Below are 14,158 nucleotides of genomic sequence, written 5' to 3' on the forward strand. Positions count from 1 at the left end.
GGCATGTAATCCATGAGTACCAGATATCTGTGTATGTTAGTTTGTTAGTTGTACTCTCCTACTTGGTTTCCATATGCATGCATACTGTAATGAAGGGAAAAAGGTGTTTTGTTTTATTATTTATTGTGAGCTCAATTTGAGGGGTCTCAGATGGCCACCTGGCATATCCTCCAGTTTCATGGGATGATTTCCTAGAAACTGAGCATCAGTGGGATATACCGGTAGGGTTGTCATAATGCACTTACCTCACAGCTCAACCTCTTCTTTTGAACAGAGGATGGAAACTCACTAACCCCAAAATGATAACGTCTTATCAACTGGTCCACCATGGCTTGGTGATATGGCAGCAGCTGGAATTTCATCCACAAGTACCAGGAATCTGTGTATGTCTGTTTATTAGTTGTACTGTCCTACTTGGTTTCCATAAGAAGACATATTTTCAGGAACAGTAGAAGGTTGGTTTGTTGTATATTTTTTCCTAGCCTCAATTTGAGGAATATCAAATGGCTGCCTGGCATATCCTCTCCTACTTTCTTAGATAATTTTACAGAAATTGAGCATCAGAGGGATATGCCTGTGGGGTTGACATAATGCACTTACCTCACAGCTCAACCTCTTCATTTGGTTTCCAGATCCTATCATGAATCACAATGTCCGTGAAGAGCAGATGAAGAATGGCCAAACACAAATGGATAATGTCTTGTCAAATGTTCTATCAGGGCTTATTAATACAGCAGGAGCTGGCATTCCAGCGATAATTGCCAGGCATCTATGTACGTTTGTTTATTAGTTGCAGTGTCCTTCTTGCTTTCCATATGCATGTGTAGTATCATGAAGGGAATAAGGTGGTTTTGTTGAATTATCTTTCCTGGTCCCAATTTGAGGGGATTAGATCATTTTATGGTGTATTCTCCTGCTTTATGGGATAATTTCCTAGAAACTGAGTATCAGTGGGATATACAAGTGGGGTTGACATAAAATGCCCTTACCTCACAGTTCAACCTCTTCCTTTGGTTTCCAGTTGCTATCATCAATCATCAATCACATCCTCTCTTGGTGAAGAGAAGATGCAAAATAGCCAATCCAAAACTGATAATGACTTATCAACTATTCCACCAAGGCTTGGTCATATTGCAGCAGCTGGTATTACATCCATGAGTGCCAGGGTTCAGTGAATGTTTGCTAGTTATACTGTCCTACTTGGTTTCCATATGCATGCAATGTCATGCAGGAACGAAGGTGGTTTTGTTTTATTATCTTTTCTGTCCTAAATTTGAGGGACCCCAGACCACCATCTGATATAGCCCCCTGCTTTATGGGATAATTTCCTAGAAGCTGAGCATCAGAGTGACATACCTGTGGCATTGACATAATGCACTTAACTCACAGCTCAAACTTCTCATTCAATTTCCAGATGCTACCACGTCTCACGATATCTGTATAGAGAGAATGTAAAATGGCCAACCACAACCTGATCACGTCTTGTTAACTGGTCCGACAGTGCTTATTTGTATGGCAGCAGCTGGTGTTCTGGCCATGAGTACCAGGGATCTTTGTATGTTTGCTTATAAGTTATTACTCTCTTACTTGATTTTCATATGCATGCATAGTGCCATGAAGGGAGTAACGTGATTTTGTTGTATTATCATTTCTGGCCTAAATCTGAAGGATCTTAGATCACCACCTGATAGATCCTCCTGATTTATAAAATAATCTCATAGAAACTGAGCATCAGAGGGATATACTTGTGGTTTGGCATAATGCACTTACCTCACAGCTCAACCTCTTCCTTTGGTTTTCAGATGCTGCCATCATTCACAATGTCCATGAACAGAAGATGGAAAATGGCCAACCAGCACCTGAGAATGTGTTGTTGACTTTTCCATCAGGGCTTATTAAGATGGCAGCCACTGGTATTTAATCCATGAGTACCAGGGATCCAAGTAATTTTGTTTATTAGTATCACTGTCCTACCTGGTGTTCATATGCATGCCTATTATCAAAAAGGGTAGGAAGTGGTTGTGTTGTATTAACTTTCCTGGCCTCAATTACTACTTGCAATAGCATAAGCATTTCTACATATCTAAGGTTTCAAATCCCCTTTTTGAAACAAATCATTTGTTATCCCTGAAGTTTTAAATTGATATATTTAATACAAGCAAGCAGAAGGATGGGAATGATGAAAATTAAAGTAGAAGAAAATCAACAAAATAAAAAATAGAAAAAACAATGAAATCAAAAGTTAGTTCACTGAAAAGGTGAAAAAGACCTAATAACCTTTTAGCTTGACTGACCAAGAAAAAAACAAAAAACTATACAGATTATCAAAATCAAGAATAGAAGGGGGTATATTAATACTGACCTTATAGAAATTAAAAGGAATACATTCTGAACAACTTTCTGCCAAAAATTAACTTGGATAAAATAGAAAAATTCCTTGAAGACAAATTACTGAAATAGTACTATAGCATGAAAAGGGATTTAATTAGTAATTTAAAATCTCCCCACAAATACAAGCCAAGCCAAGGTGGCTTCGTGTGCAAATTCTACCAAACATTTAAGGAAGAAATAATACTAACACTTAACAATGTCTTCAAGAAAATAACGGAGGAAGAAACACTACTTCGTTCTATGAGGCCAGTATTACCCCGTCATCAAAGCCAGACAAATATATCACAAGATATATTTGCCTGTCAGCTCCAAATTCACCCTTTTATCCCGCAGTGTGAGAGGGTTCTGCATTCCTCTGCCTGTGTGTGTGGTGCAGTTGATATTGAAGGACGCCTTTAGAGGGCGCCAGAGTCAGCGAAGGGGAGCGCTGCTCTTCCTGGGTCTCTCTGGGCTGCCGCCCTTAGTCCTACTGAGCGCGAGGCTTCTCCTCTGGACTCTGGCGCCCCCAACAGGTTCCCAGTGGCCGGCAGCTTCCCTTCCTTCCATCGCCCTTGGGCACTACGAGATTGGTGCTTCCGGTGAGTCGCGTCCCATGCACATCACTCCCAGGTGCCCTAAGGGGTACATTTCCCACGACTCCCAGGGGCACTTTTCTGGAAAGTTCAACTGGGGGGAGGCGCCACAACAGTTTCACTGCCATTTTGTGATGTGACGATTCCACAACAGTTTCACTGCCATTTTGTGATGTGCTTCTCCGGCAAGGTCAGGACTTCAGTTTTTCCCTGAATGCTTTCATTTCACCGCGGGAAGTGTCCTTTGTCCTAGGAAAGCCTCTTTTCTGCAGTGCTCTCCATCGGATGTGTGGTATGGATTACTGGGCTATGTGTTTCCGCTCTGAGGACACCGTCGTGGGAGCCTGTGTTGGCCACGGGAGAACATTTTCCTTGGGCACCCCGTCTCAGCTATGTTGTGGGACTGGGGGGTTTTCTCAGGGGCTCCGTCTAGGTGATGTGAGGGACTTTTCCTGCTGAAATGACCTGAACCAAGACATAGGGATCCTGCCTTGGTTGCCTGTGTCGGTCTCAGGTTTGGGGGTGTGTCTTCCCTGCTCAGTCACAGCCCTGAGGGGAGACTCTGCCTTCTGGACTCTGCCTGTGCTCATGGGCCAGGGTGGGGGTGGCTGTGCCCTGGACGCACTATCACCGCTCTGTGGGGTCACTGCCGTGGGCTTTATGTCAGCCCACGAGGGACTCTTCTTTGGGTGCTGATGTCCTCTGTGGGGCGCATTTGTCTTTGGATGTTGCTCATGCTCAGCTAGGATGTGTTGGCCTTTCTTTGGTTCTGCTTGTCCCGGATGGGGATGCTTACCAAATGCTTTCTCCTGGTGCTGGGTTTTTTTAATTATCTGTGGGTGCTGTCTCCCGGTGCTGTGGGGGAGTGGTGTGCTGTTCCTTGAATTCTCTAAGCCTACGGTGGGACTCGGGGAGCTCTGTGTCGGCCATGACGGAGGCCACCTGACCCTGGGACCTCTGTCTCGCCCCGGGTTGGAGTGCTTTTCCTCCGTTGGTTGATCTCAGTTCTGAAGGAGCTCTTCCCCGGGGTACTATCTGACCTTTCAGCCACAGCCTGGGGTGTCTGTGTGGGAAGTGGCGTACAGAAATATTCGAAGATTCCAGCTGTGCCACATTCACATGCTCCCTATACAGTTAGTCTTTCATTCCAGTTGCTCTGATGGGTGTGCGGTGTGCAGTGATCTCTCCTTAAGTCACACTTGCATTTCTCTGCTGATTAATGAGATTGAGCACATCTTTTAAAAAAATGTTTTTATTTATTATTTGTTTATTTATTGATTGATACTTGTTTTTGTTTTGAAATGGGGTCTCCCCCTGTCTCCCAGGCTGGAGTACAGCGGCACTTCAACCTCCCGGGCTCGAGCAATTCTTGTGCCTCAACCTCCGGAGTACCTGGGACTACAAGCACGCCCCACCATGCCCGGCTAATTTTTTTTTTTTTTTTTTTTTTTTTTTTTTTTTTTAGAGAGGGGGTTTTCCCAAGTTACCCTGGCTGGTCTCGAACTTCTGGCTCAAGTGATTCACCCGTCTTGGCCTCTCAAAATACTGGGATTACAGGTATGAGCCACCGATCTCAGCTATTTATTAATGGTTATGGAGCACGTTTTTATGTATTTATTGGTCATTTAACTGTGCCCTTTAGGAAGTTCCTTTTCAGGCCTCTACCCCCAAATTTTACTGAGATGTTTGTACTTTAAAAATGGATTTGTAGTTTACATATATTCTGGATTTCAGTTATACACACATACACACAGGCATATATGTACATATATAAAATACATATGTAATTTTAATGTCTTCTATAAATCTGTTTTGCTTTTACAGCATCTCCATAAAGTGTTTTTGATGAACAGACTCTCTTACTTTTATTACTCAGTGTATTATTTATGACTATTGCTATTTATTATTTTAAGAAAAATCTTTGCCTTACCCAATGCCATGACAATTATATTCTGTTTTCTTCTAGGTCTCAAATTCATCTCAAATAAATTTTCATTGAATGGAGTAAAGTCAGAGTCTGGGTGTGTTTTATTTGTTTATTAAAGTCATATTTGAGTATGACCGTTAAGAAGTGTGTATTCAGTTTTCCCCCTCAAATTTTATTGGGATGTTTGTTTCTTAAAAATTGATGTGTAGTTTTGGATATGTTATGTATTCCACTCACTTTTTGTCATATATACATACATACATACATATGTATATATATGTGTGTGTGAGCTTGTGTGAGTGTGGTTAATATATATTTTTGCATATAACCTATACAATCTAATCTATGATATATAATCTACAAATATGCTTTGCTTTTTCACTGTCTTAATAGTGTCTTTGGAGGAACAGAAATTTTCCATTTAATTATGTCAAATTAAACAATTCATTCTTTATGGTTAGTGCTTTTGTATCCTCATTAGAAACACCTTTGCCTGTTCTATAGTTATGAAGATAATATCTCAAGTGTTTTACTAGATTGTCTATCCATCTTTAATAATGTTTTTTGGCGTGGATAAGAGTCAAGGTTTATGTTTTCCCTGCTTTTATAAAGTATATTTATTAAAAGCACAGCCCTTTCCACAATGATTTACAGAATCTCTTCTGTGGTAAATCTAGCTCTTTTGTGTTTCCAGATTGTTTCCAGACTCTGTGTCCTCTTCCTTTGGTGCATTTGTCTGGCATTGCTCCAATACTACACTGTTTTAATTACTCTACCCTTACAGTAAATCTCATATATAGTAGTGTATATCTACCAAATTAGTTATTCTTCTTAAAAATTGTCTTGGCTTTTCCAAATCTTTAATTCCCATATACTATTTAAAAAAATTTTTTTAGACAAAGTCTCACTCTGTCACACAGGCTACAGTGCAGTGGCATGATCGTGGCTCACTGCAACCTCTGCCTCCTGAGTTCAAGTGCTTCTGCCTCAGCCTCCCAAGTAGCTGGGACTACAGGCATGAGCCAGCATGCCCAACTAATTTTTCTGTTTTTAGTAGAGACAGGGTTTCACTATGTTGGCCAGTATGGTCTCAATCTCTTGATGTCATAATCAGCCTGCCTCAGCCTCCCAAAGTGCTGGGATTACAGGCTTGAGCCACCGTGCTGGCAATTCCCATATACTTTTTAAAAAACTATCAGTTTGTCAGTTTTTGGAAAATTTATTTTACATGGTGGAATTTTAAGTAAGACTGCCATGATCATTCACAGAGAATTAACAGTAATATCTAGTAATAATGTCTTCCATTCCATGTAAAGAATATTTTTTCCATTTACTGCAGCCTTGAATTTCTCTCAGTGATGTTTTACAATTATTGTGTTGTGCTCCAGCATATCTTCATTAGATTTATTCCTAAGTATTTGATGTTTCTGGTACTGTTTTTAATGACATTTGAAATTTCATATTCTAATTATTTGTCTCTATTAATTATAAAGAAATACCAGTGGTTTTTATTATATCTAGTAACTTGACTAAGTTTATTAACCCTAATGATTTTATTCTTTTACATTGTCTATGTACGGAACATTGTTGTATGTCAATAACAAGTTTCATTTCTTTCGTTTTTAAACCTATTATGTCTTCCTGATGCCACTGCACTTCTTAGACCCTCCAGTAAATTGTTGAATGGATAGTTGATATTTTTGTCGTGTTTCCAAACTCAGGGAGAAAATACTGATATGCTGCTATTAAGTATGATATTTACCATGATGTTTTTTGTGCATATACTTACCACCATTAGAAAGTTGTCTTCTTTTCTAAGTTACTGACGGTTTTTGTCATGAATAAATGTTAAACATTGACCCATTTATGAAAATAATCCTGTCGTGTTTCCCTGTTTTTTTTTTTTTACTTTTTGTTAATGTGGTGCATTATATTTATTGATCTTCAAATGTGAAGTCAATCTTGCCTTTCTGCAATATGTTTGACAATGGATGATGTACGTTGTTTTTAAGTACTATTGCATTTTGTTTGCTAAACTTTTGTTTAGAATTCCTGTGTTTATATTCAGGGTGATCTTAGCTTATAGTTTTGGTTTGATCTTATCGTTTATTTTTTTTCTAAAGTCCTTGTTAGATGTGGTTACCAGGTTTGTATCAATCTCCTAAAATGAGGACAAAGAAAAGGAATTATTTTTTCTAACAAGGGTTGATACAAGTTGGTTTATAATCTTCTAAGAGTTAATAATAGTTTCATCTACATTTGGTTGATGGTTGCTGCCTATTCTGAAATCATTCTGATTGATTTTGATTAAACTATCTTCCTTCTTTTTCACTTAGCATGCATTAAAATTAGGTTTCTTTTCATGAGAACAGAGTGTTTGTTGGGGCTTGGTAAATTTTGGCTCATGATTATATGTCAAACTAATGATTCACATTCTTGGTTGGATACACATATGCAGACTGTTTGCCATTTTGTGATTGTTAGATTTTTGTCATGAGTGGGATATGTTCATTGATGTATTTCAGGAAACCATGACTGATAAAGGAGAGAAGGTGGCTGTAGAACCTGAAAATGTGTTTAAACGTCCCAGGGAATCTGACAGTCCTTCATATCAGAAAAGGCAGAAGATGGCCATGTTGGCATGGACAAAAGGAGCAAGAGGCGATGGTATTGGACACTCCGCCATGTCTATGGAAAAGGGTAAGTCAGCCTGTCCTCACGTCCTCTTCATGCTGTATCCAGTGCAGCTGGTCTCCTGCCTCTTACCCTCCAGATAAACTATCTTTCTTCTTTTTCAAGGAAGGAAAAAGAAGTGGTACTCACTTCCTTCCTTTCCTTTCCTTGTCAAGGTCAACAGTTTTGGCTGGCATTGCCATTAATTTCACAACAGCATTTGACAGTTGTTCACTTGCTCCTTCATGGAAACCTTCTAGGATTTCCATTTTCCACAATGTGCATTTTTAATTTTTTTTTTTTTTTTTTTTTTTTTTTTTTTTTTTTTTTTTTTTTTTTTTTTTTTGTGACGGAGTTTCACTCTTGTTGCCCAGGCTGGAGTGCAATGGCATGATCTCGGCTCACCGCAACCTCCGCCTCCTGGGTTCAGGCAATTCTCCTGCCTCAGCCTCCTGAGTAGCTGGGATTACAGGCACGCACCACCATGCCCAGCTAATTTTTTTTATATTTTTAGTAGAGACGGGGTTTCACCATGTTGACCAGGATGGTCTCGATCTCTTGACCTCATGATCCACCCGCCTCGGCCTCCCAAAGTGCTGAGATTACAGGCTTGAGCCACCGCGCCCGGCAAAATTTCTTGTCCTTACTAGTGAATCCCTCTTTTCTTTTTTCTTCCTTTTATCTTTTTATTTTTATTTTTTTGAGACAGAGTTTCACTCTTGTCAGCAAGACTGGAGTGCAGTAGTGAATCTTGGCTCACTGCAAACTCTGTCTCCCAGTTCAAGCGATTCTCCTGCCTCAGCCTCCCAAGTAGGTGAGATTACAGGCGCCTGCCAGCATAATCAGAAAATTTTTGTATTTATTAATAGATATGGGATCTCACCATGTTGGCCAAACTTGTCTTGAACTCCTCTCCTCAGGTGATCCACCGATCTCGGCTTCCCAAAGTGCTGGGATTACAGGCATGAGCCACCACTTCCAGCTCCTATCATTCTTTTTTTCTACGTTTCTTTTTCTTCTCTTCTCTAAATACTGTAAACATTTTCTGAATCCCAGCATTTCTCTCTCCTTCTATTCCACTCTGCCATGATGAGTCACTGAGCTACTGTATAATGTCTCCATATTTCCCATTATTGCCCCCGTCCAACACACACCCTCCAACCCTGCAGCCAGGTCATCGTGTTGGCATGTAAATGACATCATGCCACATCACTACTGAAAATCCATCCTCAACTCTCCTAAGCACTCAGAACAGACCATAAACCAGCTTTGGTCTGTGAGGCTCTGCATGGCCTGGCCTTCTTCACCCTCTACTAACACAGGTTCCATCCATCTCCTGGCTCTCTCTGCTTATCTCCTTCACCCCATAGTGCCTGGTCCATCCTCACTACAGCCCATACCCTTAGACTCACTGCAGCCTGGAAATCCCCCTCTGCCTCTGCACAGGTAGCCCCATGTCTTCCTCCAATCCCTGCCCAAGGGCACCTCCTCAGAAGGCCCTGCCCAACCGGCTGCAGCTCCTGGGGCTCCCTCTGTTGCTGTCTCCCACAGGCCTGTCGATTGCTTCCCCAACACCAGCCCAACGTTGCTTTCTTTCATTTTCTCATTATGTATGTCCTGTCTGATTGTCCCTTGAGGGTGAGAGCTCCACAAGGGCAGAGAACGTTGTTCTCTGGGCTGTTTACTGCTGATCCCTAGCTCCTGGCATGCTGCCTGTCACAGACAATGAAGAAATGAAAGAGTTGACAGACCTGGAGTGAAAGGAAAGTCACTTTTCTGAGGCAGAAAAGAAGAAAGAGGAAGATCATATGCTAAAAGGGATTTTAGGTGATGAATGGGTATAGAACTTTCAGCCTATATTTTCTCAGAATATATTTGATATAGAGAGGAGGCAGGTTGAGGTGTATCTGAGTTTTCTGGCTTTTGGCTCAGTAAAGTATGGCGGGTTGTATGTGAACTTGAAAAATCATGATATCGGCCGGGCGCGGTGGCTCAAGCCTGTAATCCCAGCACTTTGGGAAGCCGAGGCGGGTGGATCACGAGGTCAAGAGATCGAGACCATCCTGGTCAACATGGTGAAACCCCGTCTCTACTAATGGTGCAAAAAATATTAGCTGAGCATGGTGGCGCGTGCCTGTAATCCCAGCTACTCAGGAGGCTGAGGCAGGAGAATTGCCTGAACCCAGGAGGCGGAGGTTGCGGTGAGCCGAGATCGCGCCATTGCACTCCAGCCTGGGTAACAAGAGCGAAACTCCGTCTCAAAAAAAAAAAAAAAGAAAGAAAAATCATGATATCAAGTGAGACTTGCTGCTTTCAACTTATAAAGCATAAAAGCTGACACTAACAAATGAGTACCAGGGACCTGTGAATGTTTGTTAGAGTTGTGCCATCTTACTTGGTTTCCATAGATATTCATAGGGCCAGAAAATAAGACGTGGTTTTATTGTATCATATGTCTTCACCTATATTCGTCAAGTCTGGGATTTTCCCCTGGTATATCCTCCCAATTATGAAATAAATAATTCCCTAGAAACTGAGGAGCACATAGATGTACCGAGAGGGGTGATGAAACACACATATCCCACAGCTCCATTTCTCAGTTTGGTTTCCAGCTCTATCATTCATGATGTCTATGTGGAGGGGAAAGAACGTGGTGAAACTCCCACTGATGACTTTTTGTCAAAATTTGTTTCATCAGAGCTTAAGGCAGGAGATGGTATTCTACCCAGCCAATTGGATTCTCGGATTGATGACTTCACTGGCTTTAGCAAAGATGGGCTGATGCAGAAACCTGGTAGAACTTCACCTGTAGGAGTCATCGTTACCAACAGTTTCTCTGCAGATGACCTAAAATGCAGAGAAATACTCCCTTTTCTAAAAAGCCAAGAAGAAATTAATGCTGATATAAAATATCAGTTAGTGAAGGAAATTCAATGCTTTGGACAAAGTAAGTAGTATAAGAATGTCTGTTTTAAAAAACTAGAGGAAGTTTCCCTTTCTATAATTCAGAAGATATACATGTTATCTGTTGAGGCTAATTCCTTGCCAGAGTTGAGTTTACCCATAATTTATGGTAATTCGTCTTTTCTTTGACTAAAACATAGTACACCTTTTTTTTTTTTTTTTTTTCTTTTCTCACTAGGTTATGGTTTACAAGACTTTCATTCGTAGGTAGGTGCAGGTGTCTTTTTTATTTTTTTAGATTTTGTATGTGCAGGTATCTTGATTTAAGCATTTAAAACATTTTAGCCCATGAAGCATGATTAGTGAGGTATAGGTTAAGCAAGATTCACTTCTATTCTTCTTTGTATTTGATAATACTGAAGTTTTTTTTTTTTTAAACATCTTCAGATTATGAAAAAATCTTCAAATTACTTGAAGGAGTGCAAGGACCTATAGAAGTCAAGAAACAATTTTTTGAATCCATCATCAATGAAGCAGCAAGGTGGGTAGAGATAGGAACTGTCCAATTTCTTTAAGTACTTGGGCCCAACACAGTACTGGCGGTGAGCTTGGGCGCCTGTGTCTTGAATTTCTCAAACCTTGGCCCTCACTTACTGTTATGTCTGTCTCCACAGTTACTTAGGTTAATGTTGTCTGAATCTAACTCATTCTTTTAAGCCTATGGAGAACTCCATTCTCACCATAGTCTGAGGTAGACATTGTCCCTCAATTGACACTCTTTTATTTGATAGATTACCTCTTTTTAAGAAATTTGTGTAGGTACATAGCAGATGCATATATTTCTGGGGTATATGAGACATTGTGATACAGACAACAATGTGTAATAAACACATCAAGGTAAATGGGGGATCTATCACGTCAAGCATTTATCTTTTGTGTTACAGATAATCCAATTATACTCTTTTGTTATTTTTTAATGTACAATTAAATTATTACTGACTATAGTCACCCTGTCATGCTATCAAATACTACATCTTACTCATTCCATTTTTGTACATATTAATCATCTGCACTTCCCCCCACCCCCACTAACCTTCCCAGCCTCTGGTAACTGTCATTCTACTCTCTATCTCCATTAGTTCAGTTGTTTAAAATTTTTTGCTACCACTAATAAGTGAGAACATGCGAAGTTTGTCCTCTGTGCCTGGCTTATTTCACTTAATATAATGACCTTTGTTCCATCGATGTTGTTGCAAATGACTGAATCTCATTCTTTTTTATAGCTGCATGGCACTTGACCAACTTGTGCATATGTACCACATTTTCCTTAGCCATTCATCTGTTGGTGGACACTTAGGTTGCTTCTAAATCTTGCCTACTGTGGACGATGCTGCAACAAACATGGGAGTGCAGTTATCTCTTCGGTATACTGACTTCCTTCCTCTTGGGAGTATACCCAGCAGGAGGATTTGTGGATCATATGATAGCTCCATTTTCAGGCTTTCGAGGAAACTCCAAACTCTTCTTCATAGTTGTTGTAGTAATTTATATTCCCAACAATAATGTATGAAATTTTCCTTTTCTCCACACCCTCGCCAGCATTTGTTATTGCCTGGTTAGACTACCTCTTACCATGCAGATGCATTTCTGTCTCCACGCTGACTGTTAACTTCATTCTTCTATCTTCCACAGTGCTTCCTACAGCATAGGTTCTTTGGCTCTCTTTTGGTTAATGACACGTCTCTTTCTTTTCAGATATATGAGAGGAGACTTAATTCTGCACCTTGAGAAGAAACTGGAAGAAATGACTTCTGGCTACTTGTCCAAGAAGGAACATCACACCCTAAATGCATAATCTCTTTAATGATTGAGGAGAAAAGAGGATCAAATTGCTGTTTTGTACAATAGAGTAGGATATGGCTGAAGTCTCCTAGCATGTTTTAGTGAATAAGATGGCCTTCCACAGGCCAAGAAATTTGTTAATAAAAGCTGGTCTTTTTCCCTAAGCATTTCATTTGAAAGGATAACTTGTTTGTTGGTTGGTTTGTTTTCCCTCCTGTGCTGATAGACATTATTAACACATCAGGTAAATATTGTTACAGTCGTGGTTTCTGCAGCAGCCCACATTGTTGTGGCTGGTATTTATAACTACCTTCTTTCACTACTCATTTCTCATTCCCTTTGCCCTGAGGAAAGCATGTCAGCTGGTCATGGTGCTTGGCCTGGCAGGATGACTCACCTTCATTACTGGAGTCTGAACCATTAGATGTCCTGCCTAGATGGGTTTGCTATACTTTTTCATTAACTCTAGTCATAAAACATAGGATGACTAAGAAGCTCTCTAGACATATCAGACATACTGTTCCTTAGCCCCTGGTGTAGTAAGAACCCAATATCCATTTTTCTTTCCATCACCTGAGCCAGTAGCGGGCCCTCTATTTTGTCTCTTGGTTGAGAGGAATAGAGTTCAAAGTGGTCAGCTTGCAGACACAACTTTCATTTGCTGTAATTTCCATTAACTCTAATCACAAAACACGGGAGGACTAAGAAGCTCTCTAGACATATAAGACATGCTCTTCCTTAGCCTCTGGTGTAGTAGGAACCCCATCTCCCTTTGATTGTCATTTTCAATCACCGCAGACACTAGCGGACCCCCTTCTTTGTCTCTTGTTAGAGAATGAACTTTCCAAAGTGGTCAGCTTGCAGACACAACTTTCATTTCAATGGAATGATTTTTGGATCCGCTGCTGAAAAAAAAAAAATCTCTCAATTTGTAACTAAGATCTCTAGTACCGCAGAGCCAAATGTTTGCAAGAAGCAAAATTTTACTACTAGATACCCAGAAGTAATAGTGAGAGGAGACCCTCATCTTGCCTCTTTCATTCTTGAAGACATAGATGTGGCTATAGAAAAATAGTTCCATTGAGCCTCACTCGGTCGATATCACCCTTTACTTCTCAAGACAGGACATCCAACTGAAAAGATCTCACCCACTTTGTGAAATGGCCCTGCTGTATCAGGTTGCAGCGGCAGAGAGCCATCTTTTATAGGTGACTGAAAGTGCCTCCTGCCATTAACCAGTTCACCCAGGCCCCGGAACGCCAAACAGGTGAGGTTCTGTGGTGTGGAAAGGAGTTTCTCAGGCAAAGACTCAACTCTGACAGTTCTAGATCTGAGGCTTTTGGGGTGAGGGTGGTTTTTGAAGTTGATGAGTTTATTAAAATGAATGAATCCTTATTTCATCCAGAACATGAGAGTGAATGGCCTTTGGTTTCTTGAACTGCGGTTGTCATTACATTATAGTCCTTATATACCAGGACAGCGATCTAGCATTTATATTAAGTGATAAGGATTATTTTTTTTTATTTTATTTTAAAAAAAAAAGAAAAAGAAAAATAGTTCCATATACTTGATGCTGGGATACAGCATTGCCACCTCCTAGATTGTTAGCCAAGACCCTTAAGGCACTACCACAAAGCTAGAATTACAAGTCAGGCTTTAGAAGATCGTTCCACTGTTTTATTGAGCCAGCAGGATGGTGAAGTACATCACAAGACTAGTCTAACTGGCTAGCATGAGCCTATTGCCTTCATTTCCTGTAAAGTGAGTTTCCTGTTTAAAACTGGTACAGTGTGGGATACCATGATGGTGGACACAGCCTTTCCTCATACCACACTGTTTGTTTTCTTGA

At 40.5% G+C, this 14,158-nt stretch overlaps 2 protein-coding genes across 2 annotated transcripts in view; one reads left to right on the forward strand and one right to left on the reverse strand.

Annotated features, from left to right (window-relative positions):
* Positions 1-14,158, reverse strand: part of SAGE1 (sarcoma antigen 1) — a 134,741-nt gene that overhangs the window by 93,318 nt on the left and 27,265 nt on the right.
* On the forward strand, positions 7,416-12,828 carry LOC120361800 (cancer/testis antigen family 45 member A6-like). Its single transcript, XM_039463905.2, has 4 exons — positions 7,416-7,590; positions 10,262-10,510; positions 10,915-11,008; positions 12,223-12,828. The coding sequence occupies exons 1-4, from the start codon at positions 7,422-7,424 to the stop codon at positions 12,320-12,322; spliced, it is 612 nt and encodes a 203-aa protein (XP_039319839.1). The 5' UTR covers positions 7,416-7,421; the 3' UTR covers positions 12,323-12,828.

This window comes from Saimiri boliviensis, chromosome X (genome assembly GCF_048565385.1).
Source record: "Saimiri boliviensis isolate mSaiBol1 chromosome X, mSaiBol1.pri, whole genome shotgun sequence".
Classification (NCBI taxonomy): domain Eukaryota; kingdom Metazoa; phylum Chordata; class Mammalia; order Primates; family Cebidae; genus Saimiri; species Saimiri boliviensis.

Bases quoted from the DNA above. Each gene is read 5' to 3' on its own strand.
- LOC120361800 (XM_039463905.2), top strand. From the start codon at position 7,422: ATGACTGATAAAGGAGAGAAGGTGGCTGTAGAACCTGAAAATGTGTTT. The intron at 7,591-10,261 runs GTAAGTCAGCCT...TTGTTTCATCAG, and splicing joins CGCCATGTCTATGGAAAAGG to AGCTTAAGGCAGGAGATGGT. The intron at 10,511-10,914 runs GTAAGTAGTATA...AAACATCTTCAG, and splicing joins AATTCAATGCTTTGGACAAA to ATTATGAAAAAATCTTCAAA.